Source organism: Papio anubis, chromosome 5 (genome assembly GCF_008728515.1).
Source record: "Papio anubis isolate 15944 chromosome 5, Panubis1.0, whole genome shotgun sequence".
NCBI classification, from domain to species: Eukaryota; Metazoa; Chordata; class Mammalia; order Primates; family Cercopithecidae; genus Papio; species Papio anubis.
In genome coordinates this window covers 136,818,464-136,845,080 of record NC_044980.1, presented here as the reverse complement: position 1 = coordinate 136,845,080, position 26,617 = coordinate 136,818,464, and the positions used below count along the sequence as shown (strand labels likewise).

The 26,617-nt window shown below is 36.6% G+C and overlaps 2 protein-coding genes across 7 annotated transcripts in view; one reads left to right on the top strand and one right to left on the bottom strand.

Annotated features, from left to right (window-relative positions):
• The window catches only part of KCTD16 (potassium channel tetramerization domain containing 16), a 313,564-nt gene extending 301,093 nt beyond the window's left edge, over positions 1-12,471 (bottom strand). For 2 of the 5 annotated variants that reach the window (XM_017960003.3, XM_031666514.1), the window contains exons 1-2: positions 12,194-12,408; positions 8,449-8,602 (exon numbers count right to left, since the gene is read on the bottom strand). The gene's annotated coding sequence lies outside the window, so the exon portion shown is untranslated. Of the gene's footprint in view, positions 1-6,295; positions 6,647-8,448; positions 8,603-12,193 lie in introns of those variants that run through there. The other 3 variants (XR_004183842.1, XR_004183843.1, XM_031666513.1) reach the window with 3 other exon arrangements.
• A 48-nt stretch (positions 12,472-12,519) lies between these two features.
• YIPF5 (Yip1 domain family member 5) lies at positions 12,520-25,332 on the top strand. 2 transcript variants are annotated; one of them, XM_003900293.4, is made up of 6 exons: positions 12,520-12,675; positions 13,241-13,360; positions 17,929-18,101; positions 19,288-19,433; positions 21,131-21,312; positions 22,942-25,332. In XM_003900293.4, the coding sequence occupies exons 2-6, from the start codon at positions 13,251-13,253 to the stop codon at positions 23,102-23,104; spliced, it is 774 nt and encodes a 257-aa protein (XP_003900342.1). In that variant the 5' UTR covers positions 12,520-12,675; positions 13,241-13,250; the 3' UTR covers positions 23,105-25,332. The 2 variants fall into 2 exon arrangements, with proteins under 2 accessions (XP_003900342.1, XP_021795520.1); XM_021939828.2 differs by having other exon boundaries at positions 12,549-12,926; positions 22,942-25,323.
• The last annotated feature ends 1,285 nt before the right edge of the window (positions 25,333-26,617 follow it).

The following is a 26,617-nucleotide window of genomic DNA, read 5'->3' as shown; positions in this document are numbered from 1 at the left end:
GAATCCAAGAGCTGGTTTTTTTAAAAGATCGACAAAATTGATAGACCGCTAACAAGACTAATAAAGAAGAAAAGAGAGAGGAATCAAATAGATGTAATAAAAAATGATAAATGGGATATCACCACCGATCCCACAGAAACACAAACTACCATCAGAGAATACTATAAACACCTCTACGCAAATAAACTAGAAAACCTAGAAGAAATGGATAAATTCCTGGACACATACACCCTCCCAAGACTAAAACAGGAAGAAGTTGAATTCCTGAATAGACCAATAACAGGCTCTGAAATTGAGGCAACAATTAATAGCCTACCAACGAAAAAAAGTCCAGGATCAGACGGATTCACAGCTGAATTCACCAGAGGTACAAGGAGGAGCTAGTACCATTCCTTCTGAAACTATTTCAATCAATAGAAAAAGAGGGAATCCTCCCTAACTCACTTTATGAGGCCAACATCATCCTGATACCAAAGCCTGGCAGAGACACAACCAAAAAAGAGAATTTTAGACCAATATCCCTGATGAATATCAATGCAAAAGTCCTCAATAAGATAATGGCAATAAGATAATGGCAAACCGAATTCAGCAGTACATCAAAAAGCTTACCAACCATGATCAAGTGGGCTTCATCCCTGGGATGCAAGGCTGGTTCAACATATGCAAATCAATAAACATAATCCAGCATATAAACAGAACCAAAGACAAAAACCACATGATCATCTCAATAGATGCAGAAAAGGCTTTTGACAAAATTCAACAGCCCTTCATGCTAAAAACTCTCAATAAATTTGGTACTGATGGAATGTATCTCAAAATAATAAGAGCTATTTATGACAAACCCACAGCCAATAGCATACTGAATGGGCAAATCCTGGAAGCATTCCCTTTGAAAACTGGCACAAGACAGGGATGCCCTCTCTCACCACTCCTATTCAACATAGTGTTGGAAGTTCTGGCCAGGGCAATCAGGCATGAGAAAGAAATAAAGCATATTCAATTAGTAAAAGAGGAAGTCAAATTGTCCCTGTTTGCAGATGATGTGATTGTATATTTAGAAAACCTCATCATCTCAGCCCAAAATCTACTTAAGCTGATAAGCAACTTCAGCAAAGTCTCAGGACACAAAATCAATGTGCAAAAATCACAAGCATTCTTATACACCAATAACAGACAAACAGAGAGCCAAATCATGAGTGAAGTCCCTTTCACAATTGCTTCAAAGAGAATAAAATACCTAGGAATCCAACTTACAAGGGATGTAAAGGACCTCTTTAAGGAGAACTACAAACCACTGCTCAATGAAATAAAAGAGGACACAAACAAATGGAAGAACATTCCATGCTCATGGATAGGAAGAATCAATATCGTGAAAATGGTCACACTGCCCAAGGTAATTTATAGATTCAATGCCATCCCCATCAAGCTACCAATGACTTTCTTCACAGAATTGGAAAAAACTACTTTAAAGTTCATATGGAAACAAAAAAGAGTTCGCATTGCCCAGACAATCCTAAGCCAAAAGAACAAAGCTGGAGGCATCATGCTACCTGACTTCAAACTGTACTACAAGGCTACAGTAACCAAAACAGCATGGTACTGGTACCAAAACAGAGATATAGACCAATGGAACAGAACAGAGCCCTCAGAAACAATACCACACATCTACAACCATCTAATCTTTGACATATCTGACAAAAACAGGAAATGAGAAAAGGATTTCCTATTTAATAAATGATGCTGGGAAAACTGGCTAGCCATACATAGAAAGCTGAAACTGAAATCCCTTCCTTACACCTTATACAAAAATTAATTCAAGATGGATTAGAGACTTAAATGTTAGACCTAAAACCATAAAAACCCTAAAAGAAAACCTAGGCAATACCATTCAGGACATAGGCATGGGCAAGGACTTCATGTCTAAAACACCAAAAGCAACGGCAACAAAAGCCAAAATTGATAAATGGGATCTAATCAAACTAAAGAGCTTCTGCACAGCAAAAGAAACTACCATCAGAGTGAACAGGCAACCTACAGAATGGGAGAAAATTTTTGCAAGCTACTCATCTGACAAAGGGCTAATATCCAGAACCTACAAAGAACTCAAACAAATTTACAAGAAAAAAACAAACAACCCCATCAAAAAGTGGGCAAAGGATATGAACAGACACTTCACAAAAGAAGACATTTATGCAGCCAACAGACACATGAAAAAATGCTCATCATCACTGGCCACCAGAGAAATGCAAATCAAATCCACAATGAGACACCAGTTAGAATGGCGATCATTAAAAAGTCAGGAAACAACAGGTGCTGAAGAGGATGTGGAGAAACAGGAACACTTTTACATTGTTGGTGGGACTATAAACTAGTTCAACCATTGTGGAAGACAGTGTGGCAATTCCTCAAGGATGTAGAACTAGAAATACCATTTGACCCAGCCATCCCATTTTTACTGGGTATATACCCAAAGGATTATAAATCATGATGCTATAAAGACATATGCACACATATGTTTATTGCAGCAGTATTCACAATAGCAAAGACTTGGAACCAACCCAAATGTCCATCAGTGACAGACTGGATTAAGAAAATGTGGCACATATACACCATGGAATACTATGCAGCCATAAATAAGGATGAGTTCATGTCCTTTGTAGGAACATGGATGCAGCTATAAATCATCATTCTCAGCAAACTATCACAAGAACAGAAAACCAACACACACCGCATGTTCTCACTCATAGGTGGGAATTGAACAATAAGAACACTTGGACACAGGAAGGGGAACATGACACACCGGGGCCTGTCATGGGGTGGGGGGAGGGGGGAGGGATAGCATTAGGAGATATACCTAATGTAATATACTAATGTAAATGATGAGTTAATGGGTGCAGCACACCAACATGGCACATGTATACATATGTAACAAACCTGCACATTGTGCACAAGTACCCTAGAACTTAAAGTATAATAAAAAATAAATTTAAAAAATACCATAGACAGGCACAGAATCTGTTTCTTGTATATTGTGACTGGCACATGGTAGGTTCTCAATAAATCTTTGTAACAAACGAATGAATAAATACCACAAACAACATTATTTTATGTCGTATAGTTGGGATACAAAAGTAAATATAATATAACCTCTCTTCTAATAGAGTTTCTGACATAATTAGATGGTTACAATCACTTATTTATCATCTAATCTTTGTCACGTACTAGCTGAAAAGCAAAGACAAGACACAATGGTAAATCTGATACTAGCCATATTAGTAAAATCAACCAAATCCCTTGTTCTGATAGTCTTCTACCTACCATGTTGGCGAAGGAAGGATCCCTGTTCCCAAATAGTACAAGATGGATGAGTTCCTGATATACTCAGCACTGGACAGATGAGACTGGCAGCAGTTCATTAATCACATACACGCCCAGCCTGGGAGAGAAGAGTCTGCACGCCATGCAGGGATACATAGTGGTTACACTCAGGAGTAGAGTGAATTAGCTGGGCCTGTGGTGTATAGTATCTAGAGGATGAGTTGCCTCCTGGTTCCCATGGGGGGAGGGGGATATAATATGCTTCTTTGAATAATTTTACCAGCTCATAAGAAGGCAAAATGACTTGGGCTGAGGCCTGAGTGGGGTGGCCGATAGAGGAACCTGCCTGGTGGGGAGCCTTTTCTGCTGGGTAGGGGACATATCTGGCAAGAGCAAGGGAACTCATGGCTAAACCTTTAGGACCCTGTGAGGGTCAGAAATGTCAAGGTATCACATGGAATTGTAGGTCTTAAACACATCCCTTCACTTCTCCTGGCCTCAGATCTTCATTTGTAAAGTCAAAGAGTGGGGAATGAATTCTCTCAAGGTTCCTGCAAGTTTTAATTCTCTTTAATTCTCAATATGTGTAGCCAGTTAAACAAGGGGTGTTTTGGTCATTTTCTGATGCACTTGCTGTCCTGATTGTTCTATGAAGATTAGTCTATTCTTGTTAACTTTAGAGCTATCTCAGTGAATTCAGGCCAATTTCCTAGGGGCCTCTCAAAATTTTAATATGAAGTTGAGACATTTCATTTCCAGGAAGTGGGAAGGGGAGTGTAGTGTGTTATAATATTAGTACAGAAGTCAATTTTTAAATTAAAACGAATAACTTTTAATTAGAGTCCAGAAAAGAAAGGATATTTATAAATCTAGAATCAAATAATATTTTAAATGATGTTAATCTTTCCAAAATAACATTTTAGCAAGAGTTAAGAAATGTTTATATTCTCTTCCAGAGAGGAAAATTCATTATCACAGACAGTAGGGGATTTATGATTTTCATTAAATTATAAAAAATTAGGACTGCAGGGCTGGGCGCGGTAGCTCACGCCTGTAATCCCAGCACTTTGGGAGGCCGAGGTGGGTGGATCACAAGGTCAGGAGATCGAGACCATCCTGGCTAACATGGTGAAACCCCGTCTCTATTAAAAATACAAAAAAAAAAAAAAAATTAGCCAGGCGTGGTGGCAGGTGCCTGTAGTCCCAGCTACTCAGGTGGTTGAGGCAGGAGAATGGCGTGAACCTGGGAGGCGGAGCTTGCAGTGAGCCAAGATTGTGCCACTGCACTCCAGCCTGGCGACAGAGCAAGACTCTGTCTCAAAAAAAAAAAAAAAAAAAAAAAATTAGGACTGTAGAAGAAGAATAAAAAAGATCTTGACTGCTTAACCTAAAATCAAAAGGAAAAAAATGTGTTTGTCTTTGACTTCTAGATCTAAATGTGCAGAATTTAATTAAAATCAGACATTTGATTTCACATGTCTCTGTTTTAAAATAAAATAATCCTCATTTAAGGAAAAGTGTCAAGCATTATAATTAGTCTTAATAACAAAAAATAATATCTAAGTACATTAAAAGCATTATGACTAAATAACTTTTTCTTCTATGGAAGAAAACTGAAAAATCAAAATGCCTACTTTTATAGTTCTACTTTATATTTTTAAAAATCATCACAAGTGAACAAACTCAATAAAATAACATTGTTTAAGAATTGGCACTGTAGACATTAAGATTTTCCTTTAGCAGGCTTTTACTTATTTATAAACATAATGGCCTCTTACTTTGTTTCAGAAAGTCTGATGAAAAATATTCCAGCATGTGTCTTTCTACAAGCATGGGACTGACTTTAAACCCAATGTAAAAAGTTTACTTTGGGCCAAATGTTAAACTAGACACCCAAAATGATGCAGTTGAAGACTCCATTGCTACAGATTTGATTCAAAAGATTTGCCATTCTGCAACGGTGACAACCAATTGACATTGACATGAATAGCTGATCAAAGTGAAAAAATTTCAGATTATTGTTCTTCTGAGCATGTGTGTAGCAAAAAACTCAGTCTATATTTGGGCAAAAGAATGCAGTAACATCATAAGGCTGGTATGAATTCAACTGTACATCCCCCAAAAGATATATTGAAGTCCTTACTCGCAGGACATCAGAATGTGACCTTATTTGAAAATAAGATCTTTACAGAGATAATCAAGTTAAAATGAGGTAATTTGGGTAGGTGCTAAACCAACATGACTGGTGCTCCTAAAAAAGGGAAGCTTGGACACAGAGACAGGCATACACAGAGAGACTATGTGAAGACCATGTCAAGGTGAAGGCAGAGATGGGAGTGATGCATCTACAAGCTAAGGAACATCAAAGATTGCTTTCAAACCACCAGAAGCTACAAAAGAGGCATGTAGCAGATTCACCCTCACAGTCCTCAGAAGGAAAAAACCTTGTCGAAACCTTGATTTCAGATTTCTAACCTCCAGAACTCTAAGACAATACATTTCATTTATGTAGACCACCCAGTTTGTGGTACTTTGTTACAGCAGCCCCAGGAAACTAATCCAGTCTGAATACTATTTTTTTTCAAACCATCACTTTAGTCTCATCCCTTCCATTCCTCAACAGCAGTAAAATGTTCCTTCTTACCAATCATTTCTGCACAAATTACAATGATATACTTATATAGATATGACAGCATGACAGTTACTGTGGTTCAAGCATTAACCTTCTTCAAAATAACTCTAATTGAGAGTCGTGAGGAATTCTTCTTCTTCTTTTTTTAATCCTGGAAGAAAACCCAGAAAATACCCTTCTCAACACTGGCCCTGGCAAAGAGTGTTTGAGTTAAGTCCCCAAAAGCAATTGCAACAAAAACAAAAGTTAACAAGTGGGACCTAATTAAACTAAAGAGCTTCTGCACAGCAAAAAGTAAACAACCTACAAAATAAGAGAAAACATTTGCAAAGTATGCATCCAACAAAGATTTAGTAACCAGAATCTATAAGGAACTTAAATCGACAAGAAAAACAAATAACCACATTAAAAATGGGCAACAGATATGGTCATGAAGAATTCTAACAAAAAATAGAAAAAGTATACTGCCTAGAGGAACCTAAACCACAATATATATCATGCTTGCAGTAATTTTCAAGCTGCTCTCCCACTGAATGTAATAAAACCTGACACATATATGATTTTAAGAAACACTATATCTTTAAAAATTGTTATGGCTATTATTTCACTTGCCTGAGATACTGCCTTTTTCTTTCTTTGCAAATAAATATGTTTTCCACAATATAAATCATCTTATGCTCTGTCTCCTGATAAATTCTGTGTTTTAGGGGAAGAGAGGAGAGAAAGGGAAGGCAGAAAGATGGACACTTTTTATAGTATTTGAAATAAGATGAAACATATCAAGAAAATAAAATATGAGAAGCACTGTTCACAATTTTCAAGGATAATTGCCCTAAATATAGGCGGTTCTTAAAACAGTACTTATGAGACTAAAATTTACAATGCAGACAAGCCAAATTTGAAAAATCTTGGACAGAGATAAAAAAGCATATTTTAATACACTCCACCTTATCAAAAAGCAAATTATAATACAGAATCTGCAGGGCAAACAACAGAGTGAACATTTATAATTGATCTTAGACGTAGTTAGCTTGTTCAAACCCAATCCTTATAGCTTTTAAAAAGTCGATTTTTCCTGAAGAAATAGTATTGCTTCTGTAGCTACATAGATTCAACAATAATTATTGCAAATATTTATTGAATACTTAGTACTTAGACACTTATACTTGAAAACATTATGTCATATAACCCTTCTAGCAATGAACACTCTTATCTTGCTTTTACAGATGAGAAAAGTGAGGTACAAAGAGTTTAAATAAATTACTGAAGCTCCATGGCAAGTAAGTAGTACAGAATGTAAATCCATGCAGTCTGGCTCCAGGGCCTATACCCTTAACCACTATGCAATATCAATTAACATACATGACTAATGTAACATAAACTTAAACATAAGGTTTAAATACTATTTGCCCAATGAGAACATTACAGAAAATATTTTTTATCAATTTGAATATATATACATGTGGAGACGCAGATGCAATTATCAAATGTCTAGTTGCAATTTTAATTTATATGGATTTCAGTAATCACATTTTAGATAAATTAGGATATTAATCAGAATTATTGACTTTTCTACATTCACATTTCATAACACAATAACAATACAGCCTAGTGGTTTAGCATAAGGACTCAGGAATGAGTTCAAAATGTCTACTCTACTATTTTCTAGCATAATAATGTTTAACAAATTACTTACTCTGTTCTCAATTTCCTCATGTGTCAAATGGGAGTTATAGGGCACCCACCTCACTGGGTTGTTAAGAGGAGGAGTAATTGAGTTAAAAAGTACAAAGTGCTTAAAGAAATGCTTGGCACACAAATGCTTGAAGTATATATAGGTGCTAACTGTCATATTTTTCAAATCCTTCATTTTTACCTTTGGCATGAGTGGCTTTGCCATCATTAGAGCCCACTGTGAGTTCTCCCATGCTGTTTTTCATATTATCTCCCTTACTACCCAAGTTATTTGAAATATAGACTTCCAGTGCTTCAGTGCCTTCACTGAAACTGATATTCCAAGCCACAATAGCCATTCACCTGATATTAGAAAGGTTTATTTGTTACTTAAGAGGGTATTTTTTATCTCTGCAATGAAAATATTTACAGTATTTACAATATTGCTTATATGTTATCTTTAAAAGACTTTTTTTTTTTTAACAACATGCAGCACTTGCAATACCGACGTCAAGTTTCCAGGAATAGTTATAAAATTAGGGTTAAATTTCTTTGCCTTTTAAAAACCAGTTCTATACAAAGGCATTCAATGCCATTACAGGCAAATCTATCTTTTCAAAACTATTCATTGTTCAAAGTAAAATAACTGAAATAACAGAAGCAGAATTTGAATAACCTAGTACAGAAGACTTGATGAGGAAACTCTTTGGTAAAGGAAAAAAGATAATTTAGAGGAAATATAATTGTCATATTTGAGAAAAGAGGTTACATAGTTAATATGCAGGGACAGTGAAAACAAACACTGGCACTTATTTGGTTTTTACCGTAGTTGTCAGGTTTCATTGTGGAACTTGACTGAAATACACAGAGCTGCCAGATCTCCATTTCATGTGGTGCTTGTGGATATAGCTGAAGGTAGGAGAAAACTGCCCATGTTCAAACCATAATTTTCTGGCACAATTTTCCATGGCATATTAACTAAAAAACAGAAGGGAAAGAAGGCAACTCTAAAATATCTTTAAATAAATTACTGAAGCTCCATGGCAAGTAAGTAGTACAGAATGTAAATCCATGCAGTCTGGCTCCAGGGCCTGTACCTTAGTTTCAGAGCCATACTAAAAAATGAAGTTGCTTTGTGTGTGTTTGTGAAATATGTAAAAGTGTTAGTGTGTATACTAGCATGACTGTCTTAACTAAATAATATTACTCATTATTAGGATGTCCTTTCCATTTTTGTTTTGGTGATGGATACATTAGGTCCCAGGGAAGGACTGTGCAGCTATTACAGCTCTAGCTCATGTTGCCTCATCTCTTGACCTAGGTGAGGCTTTCTACTCCTGATAAAGCCAAGTGGGTGACTTTAACAGAGGACGGCACATCTACCAAGGACTCCAGTTTCCTTTAATATAACTTTCTGAAGCCTATCCCAGAGTGAGGGAGCAATGCAAAAAAAAAAAAAAAAGGAAAAAATCCAAAATGAAATTCCTACATGATTAGCCATGAAATTAGTGGATGTTCTCAAAATCCCTAATGGGCATCTGCAGGATACTTTGGCTTATGTCTCAAAGTCAGATAAACAATATGCAAAACTCAATCAGGTAACTCAATTTTCTTGCTTGGCTTCTCAATTGGAGCAGAAATTCAAGGGGGAAAATTTAAATAAATATGTTAATTGCTTTCAGAGACAGAAGTAGAATTTGAAGAACATCTATATCTAATAATTCATTCCTAAAACAGGCAAATTTTTTACCTTTTAACTTCAGGGGTACAGGTGCAGGTTTGTTACATAGATAAACTTGTATCATAGGGGTTTGTTGTACAGATTATTTCATCACCCAGGTATTAAGCCTAGTACCTATTAGTTATTTTTCCTGATTCTCTCCCTCCTCCCTCCAACATGCCCTACTGTGTGTTGTTCCCCTCTAGGTGTCCATGTGTTCTCATTATTTAGCTCCTACTTATAAGGAGAACATGTGGTATCTGGTTTTCTGTTCCTGCATTAGTTTGCTAAGGATAATTTCCTGCAGCTCTGTCTATGTCCCTGCAAAGGACATTATCTCATTCCTTTTTTATGGCTGCATAATATTTCATGGTGTGTATGTGCCACATTTTCTTTATCCGGTCTATGATGGATGGGCATTTAAGTTGTTTCCATGTCTTTGCTACTGTGAATAGTGCTGCAATGAACATACACATGCATGTGTCTTTATGGTAGATTGATTTATAACCTTTTGGGTGTATGCCCAGTAATGGGATTACTGGGTAGAATGGTATTTCTGTCTTTAGGTCTTCGAAGAATCGCCACACTGTGCTCCATAATGGCTGAACTAATTTACCCTCCCACCAACAGTGTATAAGCATTCCTTTTTCTCTACAACCTTACCAGCATCTAAATGGACAATTTTTAATGCTCATATTCTTGTAGCTCATTCAAATTTGAAAGGGATATCTTTTTTGATTCAGAAGAAATAGAAACATCAGAAAAAAACAAGACAGACCAGATTTTTTTTTAACCATAAGATTAAGTAGATAATGATGGATTACTGCATCTTGTTGATGATTCGAAACACAGCTTCATGGATAATGTAGCTTAAAGAAAGTATAATCACAAAGTTTATCAACTGAACTAGGATATTTTTGAGAGTAAAAGGGAACAATATTAATAATTATGCTGGGGGTAAGGAAAAATAGGCAGAAAATGGGACAATGGAATTGTCTCCAGCAAATCATAATATGTGGTCATTCTACCTAAAGTTGTGCCAATGATACCTAAACCAATAAATGCTAAAATGATTGATGAAAGGTGGTGAACACTTGAATGAGCAATTTCAGAAATTCAAAAATATAGGCAGAAAGCACAAAAATCTAGTGTTCAGTGGCAAAATAGGGTAGCCATAATTAACAATAATTTATTGTATAGTTCAAAATAACTAGGAGTAGATTTAGAATTTTCTCTACACAAAGCAATGACAAATGTTTGAGGCGACAGATACATCTCAATTACCCCGATTTCATTATTACACATTGTATTCCTGTATCAAAATATCACATTTATCTCATAAATATGTACAACTATGACGTATCCGTAAAAATAAAAAAAATTAAATTCACCAATGGAGTAAAAACCTCAAAGGGCAGCTGCCTGTTGGGTTCTAGGGTACAATCCTAGGTTTTTTGATATGGTTGTTATAGCCTTTTGTTCTTGCTATTTTTGTTTGGAGGGGAGTGCGTTTTTTGTTTGTTTTAGTTTTACTTGTTTGTTTTATTGGGGTGGGGGTGTTGAGAGAAAAATTTTAAGTGAAATGTTATTGTTCCTTTGGAAACTAGTCCTCAACAATGGTCTGGCTTCTTTTGTGAGGGCCTCAGGATTTTGATACCGGAATATAATGCAATGGTTCATGATAAATGTTATTACTATAAACTCTGAAGAAAGTTCTGCTCATTAGTTAATAGCATGTTATTTGGAGTCACAGTATTTGGGATTCCACCATCTTGGGAAAGTGATTTAACACAGCAGCCAAAGCAATCTTTTTCAAAAGGAAACAATCTAAACATCACTCATCAGTTCACAATCTTCATTTCTTTTAGAACCAACACACAAATCCCACAGGATATTTCCTGGCCCCTTCCTGTTACTCCAGCCTCAACTCCTATGTGGCTCCCCTCACTTGCCGTTCCAGTCACTCAGGTTCCACTTAGAAGAGTGGTTCACAAATTCAGGTGATGTTGCCCCCACCCCCGCCCCAGGGACATTTGGATTTGGCAATGTCTGGAGAGATTTTTAGCTGTCCCAACTTGGTGGTGGTGGTGGTGGTGGTGGTTGGTTATGAGGAGTACTGGCATCTAATGGCTAGAGGTTAGGGACGCTATGCTAAGCATCACGCACAGGGCATGACCCAAAGAATCATTCTGACCCAAAATGTTAATAATGCTGAAGTTCAGAGCTCGATTTTCATCTTTCCTCAGACCATGTTTCCCAGATCTTGCACACATTGTTCTCTTTGCCTAAAATATTCAGGCTATTTTCCCTTTACCTTTTTATTTCCCTTTACCTTTTTACCTTTTATCCTCCTTTACCCTTGTCCTTTCCTCTTTTTTTCTCGTCTTCTCTAACTCCCATTCACCCTTCGTTAACTCTCTTTTTTTTTTTTTTTTTTTTTTTTGAGACGGAGTCTGGCTCTGTTGCCCAGGCTGGAGTGCAGTGGCGGGATCTCAGCTCACTGCAAGCCCTGCCTCCCGGGTTCATGCCATTCTCCTGCCTCAGCCTCCCGAGTAGCTGGGAGTACAGGCGCCCGCGTTAACTCTCTTATAGTGGCTTTACAGACTCTTCCTCCCAGATGAATGTTACTCTTATGGAGCGCTAAAGAATATTAGCAGCAATTTCACTCGCATTTGTATGTGTTCAATTACCCCTCTCCACCACCAACTCCAGGTGGGTAGATGTCATCTAGCTTATATTTACTACAGTATCCCCAGCAGCTAGCACAGAATGCACACTTAATAGCTTCACTTAAAACAGGGAAATAGGGTAACCATCTCATTAGGTTGTAAAGATTAAATAATACATACAAACTCTTTAGCACAGTGCTTGAATCACAATAAATGCAGATACCGAGGCATTGTAGTTTGTGGACAGAAAAGGGGGGCTCCGGCTGTCTCATTTTAGCGCCTCCCAGCCTTTCATCACCTCGGTCTGAGAACTCCTTCTCCTCCCCACAAGTAAGCAGCAATTGCTGCGCCTGCGCTTTCCTGGTTTCACGCTAATCAGGCTGCCGGAAGCACTTTCCTCTTTCGCATTGGCCCGCCGCAGGTGGGGTAGATACTACGCATGCTCTATATTCGTGTCTCCGCCTCCCGCCCACCGGTGCCCAACCAAAGAGGAGAGCGCAAAACTTGCTAACACGCCTGCGCGAGCGGACGTGCTCCGGAAGCAGTTTTTTGGCCCTGTGACACGTAGCAACGGGGCTGTTTCAGGGTCTGAAACAGAGTTTGGGGGTTGTTTGGGACTACTGAAGCTACTGCCTTCGCCGCCAGCGCAGCCTGAGAGTTTGGTGAGTGACCCAGGCCCGTGGCACACTATTCAGCTTCTCTCCATACCTGTGCAAATGGGCTTGTTGCGGTCTTTCGGCGCCGCGCCCTGGTCCTTTTCGCTCAGACCCTCGCTCCCGTTCAAGTCCTTGCCCTGACGCGGGCCCCTGCACCTCAGGCGCGACCTTCCAAGATTCTGCACTTTCCTGGAAGGCTGCGGGCCTTATTTTGCAAGGAAGCAGTCGCGTTGTCAGCTGTAAAGCCCTGTCCTAAGGTGAAAAATCATCTTTGTTGTTATTGATATTTTGGACCCCTTATGGAACCACAACTCCCACGACCTCGCCCCTGATGGAAGGCATATCAGCTCCTTAAGGTGGAGTTGTCTTACTGGGCCGCAACTTAAAGAATAGGCATTTTCTTACTCTCTCTCCGCCACCGCCCTTCCAATGCTGCGTTCCTCCCCCGCCCCCGCCCCGAATTACTGAAAAAATATTTGTTGTGTTCTGTATTTGCTTAAGCAGACTGCCAGGAGCGAATTCAATAGAACCTTGGGCATAAGCAGTATTTGCCGTTTCTTTTTTATTACAGATTATTTGCAATGTCAGGCTTTGAAAACTTAAACACGGATTTCTACCAGACAAGTTACAGCATCGATGATCAGTCACAGCAGTCCTATGATTATGGAGGAAGTGGAGGACCCTATAGCAAGTAACTTTTCATCTTTGGCAATTAATTTAGTCTACATTGCAGTGAAAACACATATTTAGAATACTTGGTTCTGCCTAAAACAATGTGTGAACATGTTCTTTATTAGGAGTATGATCTTTCATGCATAATCTTCTTCGTCTAGAGAGATGTGACACTGGCTTGGGTTTGAAGCCAGTTGCTTGCTCTATTTAGAGTTGAGTATCTTCTGCAAAATCTTCAGGTGTACCATGAAGGGAAAAGTAACTTGTTGGAAGATCTGTTTTCTAGTAACAGTATTTCTGTATTTAGATGATGATGGGAGCTTCAGGTACCTAGAAGATAGGCTGTTAGTTCATGGGACAGTGAAAAATTAAAATATTTTGGTAATAGTTATATCAGTCCAACTTGAGACTTTTATCAGTGCTAATTGAAAGTACTTAGTGACATTATTTAATGATATAAACTCCCTATTATGAATCATCAGGTGATTTTCATACAGCAGTTGATAATCATTTTTATTACTCCTCGTTACTCCTCTTTCTGAAACCCTTATGGTCAGTACCACACATGTTATAAGTTGCATACTGAGGAGGTTGACTCAAAGCCATTAGCCTCTGAACATTAAAAAAAAAAAGTGATCTTTTTATAGTGCCTGGTGTTTGTGACAAAAATACATGAACTGAAGGCTTTCTAGCAATCTCACCTAGGATATCATCTCCTTAGTTTCTCGGGACCCTAGAGATAATCTTATCAACTTCCTGTCAAATAAAGGAGCTTCCTATACTAGGATTGTTTAAACTTAAGATGATTCTAGATCACTTTGAGAATCTTATTACAACTGGGCCTCTTTCCCATAAATACATGCATTCACTCAAACACCCAAATAAATGTGCATATATAACTTCAGACAATTCATGCGTTATATGATGATCATCCATGGATCCCGAATTTAAAACCTCATAAAGACTGTTCCACGTTGAGGGCAGGGGAAGGTTATGTATCTGTCAGTTTGTGAGAAACATGCAATACAAGAATGTGTTTGGATTAGAGTGCTCAAGAATTTAAGAAACAAAACAAAAATCAAATTCGGTATGGCTCTATAATACAGTCTGTCTTGGTTAAGCTATCCTTTATGAAACCTATAGTCTCTTCGAGTCTGCTTAATTTGGTATATTCTAAGGCTTTATTTTCTCCTCTAAAACTTAACACATATGAACAATGGGAGTGAGCATGTCAGAATACCCTCTGTGATTCATTTCCCTTTTCTGTTACTTAATTACATACCAATGAAGATTTATCTCTTTTGATAAATTAATGGGCAGAATTGGAAAATTTGTATTGAGATATTTCCATTCATTTATTTACCAAAATATGTATTTATGGTGATTGCTTTGTGTATGGGAGACAGAGTCCATCTAATAAACCCTTGCCTAAAGCAGCAACAGGGCTTTGGAGAACCTGTCTCTGTATGCAGGCCTGTTTTTAACCGAATGATTTTTATGATTAGAACTCAACAGAACTATTCCCATTTAGATTGCAGCCTACGAGATTTATCTATCTCTGCTTTTTTGTCCTGTCCACATTTGCATCGCTTAAAAGGTGTGACTTATAGTCTCATTCCATTTAACAGTCATTTCAGATCTCTACACAGCAATTTAGATATTCTAAACAACTTGTTGCTAACTGTTCTCACAGTTTCATTCCAACCAAATCATGTACCAGTAAGCATTGCTTCAGTACTAGTGAAGAGGTTTTATTCCGGGTGGTTATATAACCATTATTGCTGTAAACTTGGGTTTATAGATGATGCCTGGGAAAACAAGAACCCTAATGTATTAACAGTAATAAATTTGAGTTTCTGAGATTTATTTTTTAAAAGCTGGACTCTTCTCTGTGTACCTTCAAGTAGATCTGCAATCTAATGACATTTTAAACGTCCATCTCAGTTAACCAAATAATGTTTTGTTGGATTTGCTAATTTGGTAACAGAGATCCGCTAATAACTTTACGCTCGCCATTGGTGAAAATCTAGGTGCAAATAGCATATTACTTGCATTGCCTTTACATTTTTACCTTGACTTGTTATTAGTACACAGTTCTGCATTTGCCATAATGAAGTCAGCTTTAACATTTTGTGGTTTCTTCTATAGGTGTTTCACAAGTACCATTCATATATCCATTCACCAAAAAAAAAAACAATAAAAAAAAGTGTAAAAGGCCCTTTGATCATAATCTGTTGAGTTATATGAATGGAAAATTGGATAGATTCCACATTGTATTCCAGATATGCTTATGAAATATATCATAATACCAAGTCACATTTTTTAAAGTATGAAAGGTTATTTTTTTTCTTCTTTGACTTGCCTGATAGTATCTTTATGGAATATCTGAGGATTTCCATGAACTTAGGTAACCAACCCAATATGTTAAGAGGGTTTGTCTTTGTTATTGATTCAGAGTACTTATGAGAGCATTGATTTAGTATTTGCTGCTTCTCCTGCCATGAAAGTATGTCGTTTTAGCCTATAAAGATCATGTCTCACATACCATGTTTTAGTTTAAAACCAGCAGGAGCAAGTCAGAAATTTTCCTGAATAGGTCCTGACAGAAAAGGAAAATAGTAAAATTCTATGATGTTGTCATTCTCACCTTTCCTCTTGAAGATGGAATGATGGTGCCACCTTTGAAACAATTGCTTGCAGCATTTTTCTTCCTTACATGAAATTTATGGGTCTGTATCAGTAGCTCTCAAAATTTAGGCTGTAGACTACAGAGGGTCCTTGAGACTCTTCTGAGATTCTTTAAGGTCAAAGTTATTTTCATAACAATACTAAGATATCATATACCTTTTTAGGTATGTTAACATTTGCAGTGCTGTTGCAAAAGTATTGATTGGTAAAACTGCTGGTACCCAAATATGAATCAAGATAGTGGCATCAAGTTGTTCTAGTAGTCATCGTATTCTTCATCACTCTATAGACTTGTTAGAGAGTTGGCAGGTAGTCAATTTCATTTAAGGATTCTGTTGAGGAAGCAGTAAGAATTATCGTTTTATTAAATCCTGACCCTTTAGTACACATATTTCTTTTTTTTTTTTCTTTTTTTTTTTTTTTTTTGAGATGGAGTCTTGCTCTGTCGCCCACGCTGGAGTGCAGTGGCGGGATCTCAGCTCACTGCAATCTCCGCCTCCCGGGTTTACGCCATTCTCCTGCCTCAGCCTCCCAAGTAGCTGGGACTACAGGCGCCCGCCACCTCGCCTGGCTAGTTTTTTTTTGTTGTTGTATTTTTTTAAGTAGAGACGGGGTTTCATCGTGTTAGCCAGGATGGTCTCAATCTCCTGACCTCGTGATCCACCCGTCTCGGCCTCCCAAAGTGCTGGGATTACAGGCTTGAGTCACCACACCCAGTCTATTTCTTTAATATTCTTTGTGATGAAATTTAGTATTTACTACATACTAAAGTACAATTACTATCTCTACGAAAAGCACCTGTGCAAGCTGAACTGGCTGTTATTTCATGAAGACCATTTTTATTTGAAAGAACTACAGATAAACTATGGTTATTCAGACTTGAGCATTCGGCAGATATTTTCCCAAAAACAAGTAAAGAGAGCCTCACCCCAAGGAAAACAACTGACATTATGGCTATAAGAATTTAAATGGGAATTAGACTAAAGGTTTTCTAAGGCTTCTCAGCTCTCATTTTTAAGAATATCTTTTAAAATAATTATTTTACATCTGTGTTTCTTAGTGTATCATTAGATTAGTCCCATCAGTAAGCTGGATTTTTTTCAAAACATGATGGAACAGATGTTTAAAGATGTGGCTTCAGTATCCTTCTCTTCCCTCTTGCCATTGTCACTAAAATAGCTGTGATAAAGCTTTCCCTCTAGATACAGGGTTTGCTATAGCACATATCAAATGAGACAATAAGTGTATAACTACTTTGAGAAATAGTACTTTGAAAAAATATTATTCAAATGCAAAGTGTACTAAGAATGTTTTGTTATATTCAACAAGTGCTCACAAAGCAAAACTTGATTTGTCCACTCTGTTTTTAAATTGATGGTTTTCTTAAAGAGATTTGTCCACTTGCCAAAGGTAACATACTATGAAGAGGAAAGAAGAACGATGATTCAATGGCTATCCAAATTACAGTGAAAAATTATATAACATGTATTACAAAGTTTGATATCCTAAGGTTTCATTCAGTCTTAGCCATAGATTTTATTTCATAGTGTATCTTCATATTGTATATATCCACTAAGGGAGAAAAATAGACACAATTTTTACATTTTCATTTGTTGACCTCCTAACCTTTAACAGTTGGTAAAATGCTTAGTGCTACGTAAGTGAATATTGGTTTCATTAAGAAGATTTTCTATAAAAATTATGAGTTTTTATTGTAGATAATCAGCTTGATATTAGTAATCATTTCAACCATGATTTATAAAAATTGGCAAAGTTTGTATCTTAGTAATTGCACAACTAAGGTTCTTTAGCTGTCAAATGAAAATTTAGGAATTTAAGGGATATTAACTGTACAGAGTTGAAATACTTCTGAAAAATTTGACTTTCTTTCATTTATAGACAGTATGCTGGCTATGACTATTCGCAGCAAGGCCGATTTGTCCCTCCAGACATGATGCAGCCACAACAGCCATACACTGGGCAGATTTACCAGCCAACTCAGGCATATACTCCAGCTTCACCTCAGCCCTTCTATGGAAACAGCTTTGAGGATGAGCCACCTTTATTAGAAGGTAAGATTGGTTGCAACATTTGATAGTACTCAATAGTATTCAGCTGGTTAGTGAAAATTAATCTTAATTTGGAGAAATTGTATTTTCCTTTTAAAAAAAATCTTGTAGAAAAAAGTCTTCTGCTAAACAACTCATTTTAAACAGAGTATATGTGAAACCACATTGGGCCAGAAGAGACCAGATTTTTAATGGATCTTTTAATAGTGATAATAAAGTATATTACTCTGTCAGCATCGACTTTTACTTCAGGTTATTGGCCAAATTCTACTAGAGGAAAAAGTGAGAAGAAAAAGCATGGTATCCATTATTCTATGTGGAAATAAACTGGCAGAACTAGTGACATCACTAAAAAAATGGTGATTTTCAAACTGTATTCCAAAACCTAGGAAGAGGTAGTTCCGAACATTTTTTTTGAACTAGATACTCTTTGAAAATCTAATGAAAGGTATGAACACTCTCCTCAGAAAAAAATGCACACATATGCATAGAGATGTAGTTTTGTATACAGTTAAATGGGCCCCCAGGTATTCCTGAAGCCCCAGATAAAGAACCTCTTACTGTTAACCATTTTTGTATATTCTTTGCTATGCAGTCATGCCTAAGGGATGTAATAACTGTCTTTTTCATCAGATCCGTACCCTTTTCCAACACCAATCCAGAAATGACATATTTGTGGGATGAGCACCACATTGAAGACTGGCATAGAGAACTCACTAAAATAATATCATTCAGGCCAGGCACAGTGGCTCAACACCTGTAATCCCAGTGCTTTGTGAGGCCGAGGCTGGGAGGGTCTCTTGAGACCAGGAGACCAGGCTGAGCAACACAGCAAGATCCCATCTCTCCAAAAAAAAAAAAAAAAAGAAAAAAAAAGGAAAGAAAAGAAATAGCTCTATGTTGTGGCACACACCTGTGGTCCCAGCTACTCAAGAGGCTAGGCAGGAACATCACTTGAGTTCAGGAGTTTGAGGCTATAGTGAGCTATAATCATGCCACTGCACTCCAGCCTGGGTGACAGAGAGAGAACCTACCACAATAATAATAATAATAATGTCATCTAATATTGCTAGATCCTTTTTTGATGCTGTCTATGTCATTTTGTCTCCCATTTCAACATAGATTTTGATCAGTTAATTAAAAATACATCACAAATCCTAATTAACTTTTAAATTTTCTTTCTCCTTAGAGTTAGGTATCAATTTTGACCACATCTGGCAAAAAACACTAACAGTATTACATCCATTAAAAGTAGCAGATGGCAGCATCATGAATGAAACTGATTTGGCAGGACCAATGGTTTTTTGCCTTGCTTTTGGAGCCACATTGCTACTGGTAAGATTTGCATTTCAACCTTCAGGGTGCAATTAAAGAACAACTTTTAAATTTTGAATGTTCTACCAAAAGCCATTTTGAAACTCTGCTTTACACCTCAAGTCTTTGATGTGTTTGGAATAGTACTGAGTTGCTTGTATTTATACCTATTCGTTAGTTCTCCATCTATAGTAAGTGTAGCATGTTTTAAAAATCATTTCTTGTTCTAAGAAATGATTCAATTATTAGGGGAAAATAAAATAGTAAACAACAGGTATAGCTTCAGTCCCTCATTAGAATTCTGCCTTTTCAGAGGTTACTTACAGTTTTTACGCTATTGCTTTTTTTTTTTTAATATTTTTTTAAAAATCACTAACCTTGGTTAATGTTTTGTTATAGTCATACTGATGATTACTTTTCCATATATTATTTTCCCAATTTATCACCTTCCCAAGAATGTTAAGGCATATTGAAAACAGAAAAGTTGTAAAGATAATTGTTAATATTTATTTTATCTTATGTCTCTGAATTAATAAGAGATAACTACTGTAATGTATAGAAGATGGGATTTTTAGTCATAAGAGCTGGGCTTGAACAGAGTGCTCCTGATCTGCCCTTGGCCACATCATTTAATCCTTCAGTTTCCTCTCATAGAAAATAATCCTGTCCTGCTTACCTAGCAAGATTATTTTGAAGATGAAACAAGACAGGTTATGTGAGAACACATTGAAAAGTGAAAAACACTGTACAAATGTGAGGTTTTTTTATTACTACATGAATGAATTCATCAATGAACTCAGCTTTTTGAAACTTCTGCACTTTTAGTCAAGTATTTACAAATAATCTAATAAATGTCCCAACAATTTGTTTACTTAACATAAACTGTAGAGGCATTCTCCTAATTTAGTTTTATATGACAAAAGTTGGATAAATCAATAGCTTCTTGAAGGCTTTTTTGTAAACTGGTTTTAGTGATAGTGTGACCTGAATACAAAGTTTGTTGTTCACAAACTCGACTAACAGTAGGATAATTCGAATTTAGCTAATCTTTGCAGTGCTTAAACTGCTTATTGTTGTCTTTTCTTAATCAAAGGACTGTGTAAATCAGCCAATAATTTGGAAAAATTAAAAAATATATATCTTCCATTATATTCTTCTTGCCATTTCTTCTCTCCTCCTCACAGAACCCTGGCTTCCTGTTTATCCTGGCTTCCTTTCCCCTTGCTCCTCTAACACCCATATAAAGTGAATCATAAGATTTCTTCTTAGAAAGTTTATGACAACTCCACCAATGAGATTTAATTGCTTGGGGGCATTTTTGGTGGAATTAGGTACTTTCAACTGATATAACTGTTATTTAAATATTCTGAATGGCTTCCCTCTTGTCTCTAGTTTATTTGCCTAAAATCATTCAGAGTTCTTTTTAGAAACCTTACTATTTTGAGTGATTCTGCTATGCTTTTGTCTCTTTATTTGTTCACTTCTGTGCCAAGCCTGCACGCTAACTGGAAAATGGAGAACCAAATATCTGTGTACTTTAAAGTTACAAAGAATGTAACAAGCCAGTCTGCTCAATCTTTTACTTCTCTACATAAAGAATAGATTAGTAGATTTTGATGTTCATGAAATATTTCCTACCTATACTGATTCAGGTGAAATAAGGCCAGAAATAACTTATTTTTCGCCCTTTAACCTGTAATCTTCTTCTTTACCCGTAGGCTGGCAAAATCCAGTTTGGCTATGTATACGGGATCAGTGCAATCGGATGTCTAGGAATGTTTTGTTTATTAAACTTAATGAGTATGACAGGTGTTTCATTTGGTTGTGTGGCAAGTGTCCTTGGATATTGTCTTCTGCCTATGATCCTGCTTTCCAGCTTTGCAGTGATATTTTCTTTGCAGTAAGTACTGTTCTTTATTTTGGGGGTTGATTGACCAATTCTATGTAGTAGGATTCACCTCATCTTCAGTTTGAGATAAATCACTGATTCAGCAAACATATCAGATAGTGCCTCTTGTAGTAGAGATGGTGCCAAATGGTTTTGGATGAAGAACAATGGTAATGAGAATAAATTTTAAAACCTTTATACCATCTCTGTTTTACCCATGATCAAGAATTTCACTAGTTTTGTGTTTACTTACCATTGTCATAGTGGTAACAAATTGAACAGGGTGATTGTTAAATATTACATGAGAAAGGTCAAGTCATTATTGTTCAAATTATGCTTACCCTCTTTGGTGTTTTCTAGATCCACCTAATTTATTGAAACCATTGGACATATGCCAAATGTATGAGTAATAAATACATACTCTATTGGGCAGCTTTTTAACTGGAAATGAAATGTAATCTTTTTATGACAAGAGACTTATCAGCCTACTGTGTTTCTCAGATAGATGTAAGCAGCTTTAAGTATGTGTAATTTTTAAATGATATTTTATGTTAGGTTAAAAGAAAAGGTATGGCTGGGCATGGTTGCTTACACCTATAATCCCAGCACTTTGGAAGGCCGAGGCAGGCAAATCACCTGAGGTCAGGAGTTTGAGACCAGCCTAACCAACGTGGAGAAACCCCGTCTCTACTAAAAATACAAAGTTAGCTGGGCATGGTAGCGCATGCCTGCAATCCCAGCTACTCTGGAGGCTGAGGCAGGAGAATCACTTGAACCCGGGAAGTGGAGATTGCAGTGAGCCGAGATTGCCCTGTTGCATACTTCAGCCTCGGCAACAAGAGCGAAACTCTGTCTCCAAAAAAAAAAAAAAAAAAAAAGGAAAGGTATACATTACCGCCAGTAAGGTTCCTGCTTGTGGCCAGTGTACAGATGGTCTCAATATAAAATCCTCCTTGTGACTAGTGTTAGACATTACCAGTGGTCAGGCTTTGGTACACTTTGAAAGCTAAAGTGGAGATTTGGGAGAAGAGACAAATATGTCAATTATTTGTCTGATACAAGAAATTTGGCAAAGTGATGCTTTATACTATTTCTGCTTTCAATAGAAATATTTCGTATTTTCAGTGTAGAAATCACTCTTATTCATTAAGAATTTGTGTATTCATATTTGAATTTTACAGAAGTTATTTTCTGCTAAAACCCTTTTTTCAACTAGGAACAATTTTGCCTCCAAGGGGACATTTGACAATGTCTGATGGGGTCAAGGGTGTTGCTTGTATCTTAGGTGTAGAGGCCAGAGATGCTGCTGAACATTCTGACAGTGCACAGGACAGCCCCCGCAACAAAGATACATCCAGCCCAAATGTTAGTAGTGCCAAGAGTGAGAGACCTTATATTTTTAAAAAGTAAAACAGTTTAACAAAAGCTGTTTATCACATGAAATGATTTGCCATCATTGAATTTACTGTGAGGTACATTTTAGCATTTGAAAAAACAAATCCTGATTATTTCTGCATACGTCTACTTGCAGTTTTAAAATGTAAATTTAAAATGCTTTAGAATAGGTTATTGTAGTATTCTTACATAACTAATGTCATCTGCTTTTTTTTCTCCTCCCCCCTTTTTCCTTGTTGGTTACAGAGGAATGGTAGGAATCATTCTCACTGCTGGGATTATTGGATGGTGTAGTTTTTCTGCTTCCAAAATATTTATTTCTGCATTAGCCATGGAAGGACAGCAACTTTTAGTAGCATATCCTTGCGCTTTGTTATATGGAGTCTTTGCCCTGATTTCTGTCTTTTGAAAATTTATCTGGGATGTGAACATCAGTGGGCCAGATGTACAAAAAGGACCTTGAACTCTTAAATTGGACCGGTGAACTGCTGCAGCGCAACTCTCATGCAGATTTACATTTGACTGTTGGAGCAATGAAAGTAAATGTGTATCTCTTGTTCATTTTTATAGAACTTTTGAATACTGTATTGGATTTACCTGCAGTGTGACTAGCTTTAAATGTTTGTGTTTATACAAATAAGAAATGCTAATTCTTTCTGGTTCCTGCAGCCTTTGAAAAACCTTTTTCCTTGCAAATTATAATGTTTTTGATAGATTTTTATCAACTGTGGGAAACCAAACACAAAGCTGATAACCTTTCTTAAAAACAACCCAGTCACAGTAAAGAAGACACAAGACGGCCAGTCGCAGTGGCTCATGCCTGTAATCCCAGCACTTTGGGAGGCCAAGGTGGGCGGATTGCGAGATCAGGAGATCGAGACCATTCTGGTTAACACGGTGAAAACCCGTCTCTACTAAAAATACAAAAAATTAGCCGGGTATGGTGGCAGGCGCCTGTAGTCCCAGCTACTCGGGAGGCTGAGGCAGGAGAATATTGTGAACTTCGGAGGCAGAGCTTGCAGTGAGCCGAGATCGCACCACTGCACTCCATCCAGCCTGGGCGACAGAGCGAGACTCCATCTCAAAAAAAAAAAAAAAAGGCACAAGACTTACTGCAAAAATATTTTTCCAAGGATTTAGGAAAGAAAAATTGCCTTGTATTCTCAAGTCAGTTACACTCAAAGGAGGAAAGTGATCCAAATGTAGAGTATGAGTTTGCACTCCAAAAATTTGACATTACTGTAAATTATCTTGTGGAATTTTTGCTAAAATTCAGAGATACAGGAAGTTCACAATCTACCTTATTGTAGACATGAAATGGGAACACTTACTTAGATATTAATGTTAACTCAACCTGAGGGACCTGGAATGGTTGCATTAATGCTATAATCGTTGGATCTCCACATTTCCCGAAAAGAAAAAAAATCACTAACCTTTTTTAAGGGAAATATTTAAAGTTTTACAAAATTCAGTATTGCAGTTATCAATGTAAAGTACATTTGAATGCTTATTAATTAAAACTTTCCCAATTAATTTTAACTGTGTTACTGAGTTTACTTTTACTAAACTACTGTTCTCTTTTTTAACTAGTCTCTGATTTTGACCCCTAATTTAAGCTTTAAGGATAGAAATCAGCTAATATAGAATCAGACAAAAAGGGGATTAAATGAGAAGCAGTTTGAGTTATATTATTTTATTGTATTAAATGTATTTGATTTATATTGTCATGTTCTCTTGCCAGAGTGAGTCTGTAGGAAAATACTGTATCTTGCATATTGATCATTGGCTTTTTCTAGAAAAACTGCCTCTGATTCTGGACAAAGCTCAGTTGTAGTTATGAGAAAGATAGGGTACAAGGAGGAAAATACTGCTTTTTTTTTTTAAGAGATTTGCAGACTAAATAAAAAGAAATGCCAAACTGATGTATCAGTGGTTCTTGTTTAGAACAAGTTTTCAAAGCATAAAAAGAGGGTGAGAGAAATAACATATTTATTGATTCACATAAGTATGTTTTTCTTCATTCTTAATCATCTGGAGAAACTCACTTGTCATTAATTTGTTTTGGGCTAGATTTTCAAACTTACCAAATTGCTTTAGAAAAGCAATTTGATAGGCTTTCCAACTTAACTAAATTTTTTGTTGTAATTCTTGGATAGTAATTTTGTCTTTTTCAATTCATTTGTCTTTTTCAGTATAGTTTTTGTTAAGGCAAATGTCTTCCGTTAATATCCAAATATTGCTAATAAACGGTAGAAGTGCTTTGGAAATTAAAATTATCTCGCCGTTGGTTAGACTTAAGACTGTTAATCTTCAGCCAAATACCCACATATGGATCAAATTATTTTATTTTTTGTTGTTTACTCTATCCCCAACAACATTTTTAGTTTAAGTTATTGTAGAGATTTTTTTTGTTGGTGGTAATTTTTTATTTTGCTCCAAAATAATAAGGTGCAAAGCTATTTTATGCTTAACTTGCTCTGTCAAAACAGCTATGCATTGGAGTTGGAATTGATGCAAATTTTGTTCCAGAGTTGGATTACATGCAGAGTCATATATAGCCAAAACTTCTCTTATCAAACTCTGTTATGTAGGCATATTTCTATATACATTAAAGACTGCTGTACTGTGTGTGGAAAAGTACTATGTGGCTTTTTTTTTTTTTTTTTTTTTTTTGTCTATCATTGGAATAGATTTGTTTCTTCAGTTAAGTACCAGGTAGATTACCTGCTTTGCTTTAGGCCCATTTTATGCTAAAAGCATACGGGTATCTTTAAACACTAGAGACACTCACCATAACTAAAAACACATCCAGTGATTGTCACCGAGTAACTGAAACTCACTGTGGGAGTGACAGACTGACACATGCCTTGTCTCCAAATACTGTACTTGTCAGTGGAGTGGCAAGTTGGCTTATACTAGTGTGTTACTCATGCATGTATACATGCCAAGATCATGTAGCTGACTTTACATATGGAGTAAACATATATTTTATGGCATTGCTATAATACTTTGCTTATCAATGGGTATTTTCAAGAGCTGTGTAACTAGGCTTATGGAAATAGACATTCTTTTTCCAGATGTAGTTATGCAGATAATGTAAAGTTCTAGAAATCTTAAGATACTATCCTTGGATAGTGGCCACCTAATCAAAGAGAGTTTTTTAAAATGTATCTAATGATATGATTTGGGATAGAATTTAGCATTGTACATTTGGTATTTTGCACATTTATATTTTTAACCTTAATAGGCATTGCTAAACTCAGATATGCTCCAAAGTTGTCAGTTGTCTCTAAAGTTAAAATCATGCAATTATGCTTGCAGTACTTACTACCTACAGAAAAAGGGAGACTTTCTGATGTAAAGTATACACTAGATTTCTTTCACATAAATGGAAGAATTTTAAACTTTGGTTAAAGGGAAATTGTACAAGTTAAAATATTACTCTATAGAGATGCTGTATATCGTGAAGAGTTATGGGAAATCAAGGCCACATTTGCCATGCTGTTATATAAAGCAGATCTGATGTAGTTACACAAGTTGTTTCCCTTCGTTTGTGGAAAGAAAAAAGAAAAAAATGTATGTATATAGCAAGTATTTAGCCTTTCATAAAGTAGTATGGAAAGTTTTCAAAACAATATAGCGGCTCTTATTATACAGATTGTACAATGAGGCATACTTACCAAAAAGTAGCACTGGGCCTTCCTTCAAAATACTATATAGAGCAAACCTCCTACCCAAACAGTTCCTCATGTTAAAGTTGCCATCACATGCTATCCGCTGACTCATTTTGTGAGATGTCAAATTTCAACTGTTATTTACTAGCAAAAACATACAGCAGATGAGTTAAAGAGAGCCTCTTTTTTTTTCTTCTTAGAGTGTATTTAGGATTTAGCGGAAGCAGTGTGCCAGTAACAAGGTATCC

Bases quoted from the DNA above. Each gene is read 5' to 3' on its own strand.
- YIPF5 (XM_003900293.4), top strand. From the start codon at position 13,251: ATGTCAGGCTTTGAAAACTTAAACACGGATTTCTACCAGACAAGTTAC. The intron at 19,434-21,130 runs GTAAGATTTGCA...CTTTACCCGTAG, and splicing joins TTGGAGCCACATTGCTACTG to GCTGGCAAAATCCAGTTTGG. The intron at 21,313-22,941 runs GTAAGTACTGTT...TGTTGGTTACAG, and splicing joins GCAGTGATATTTTCTTTGCA to AGGAATGGTAGGAATCATTC.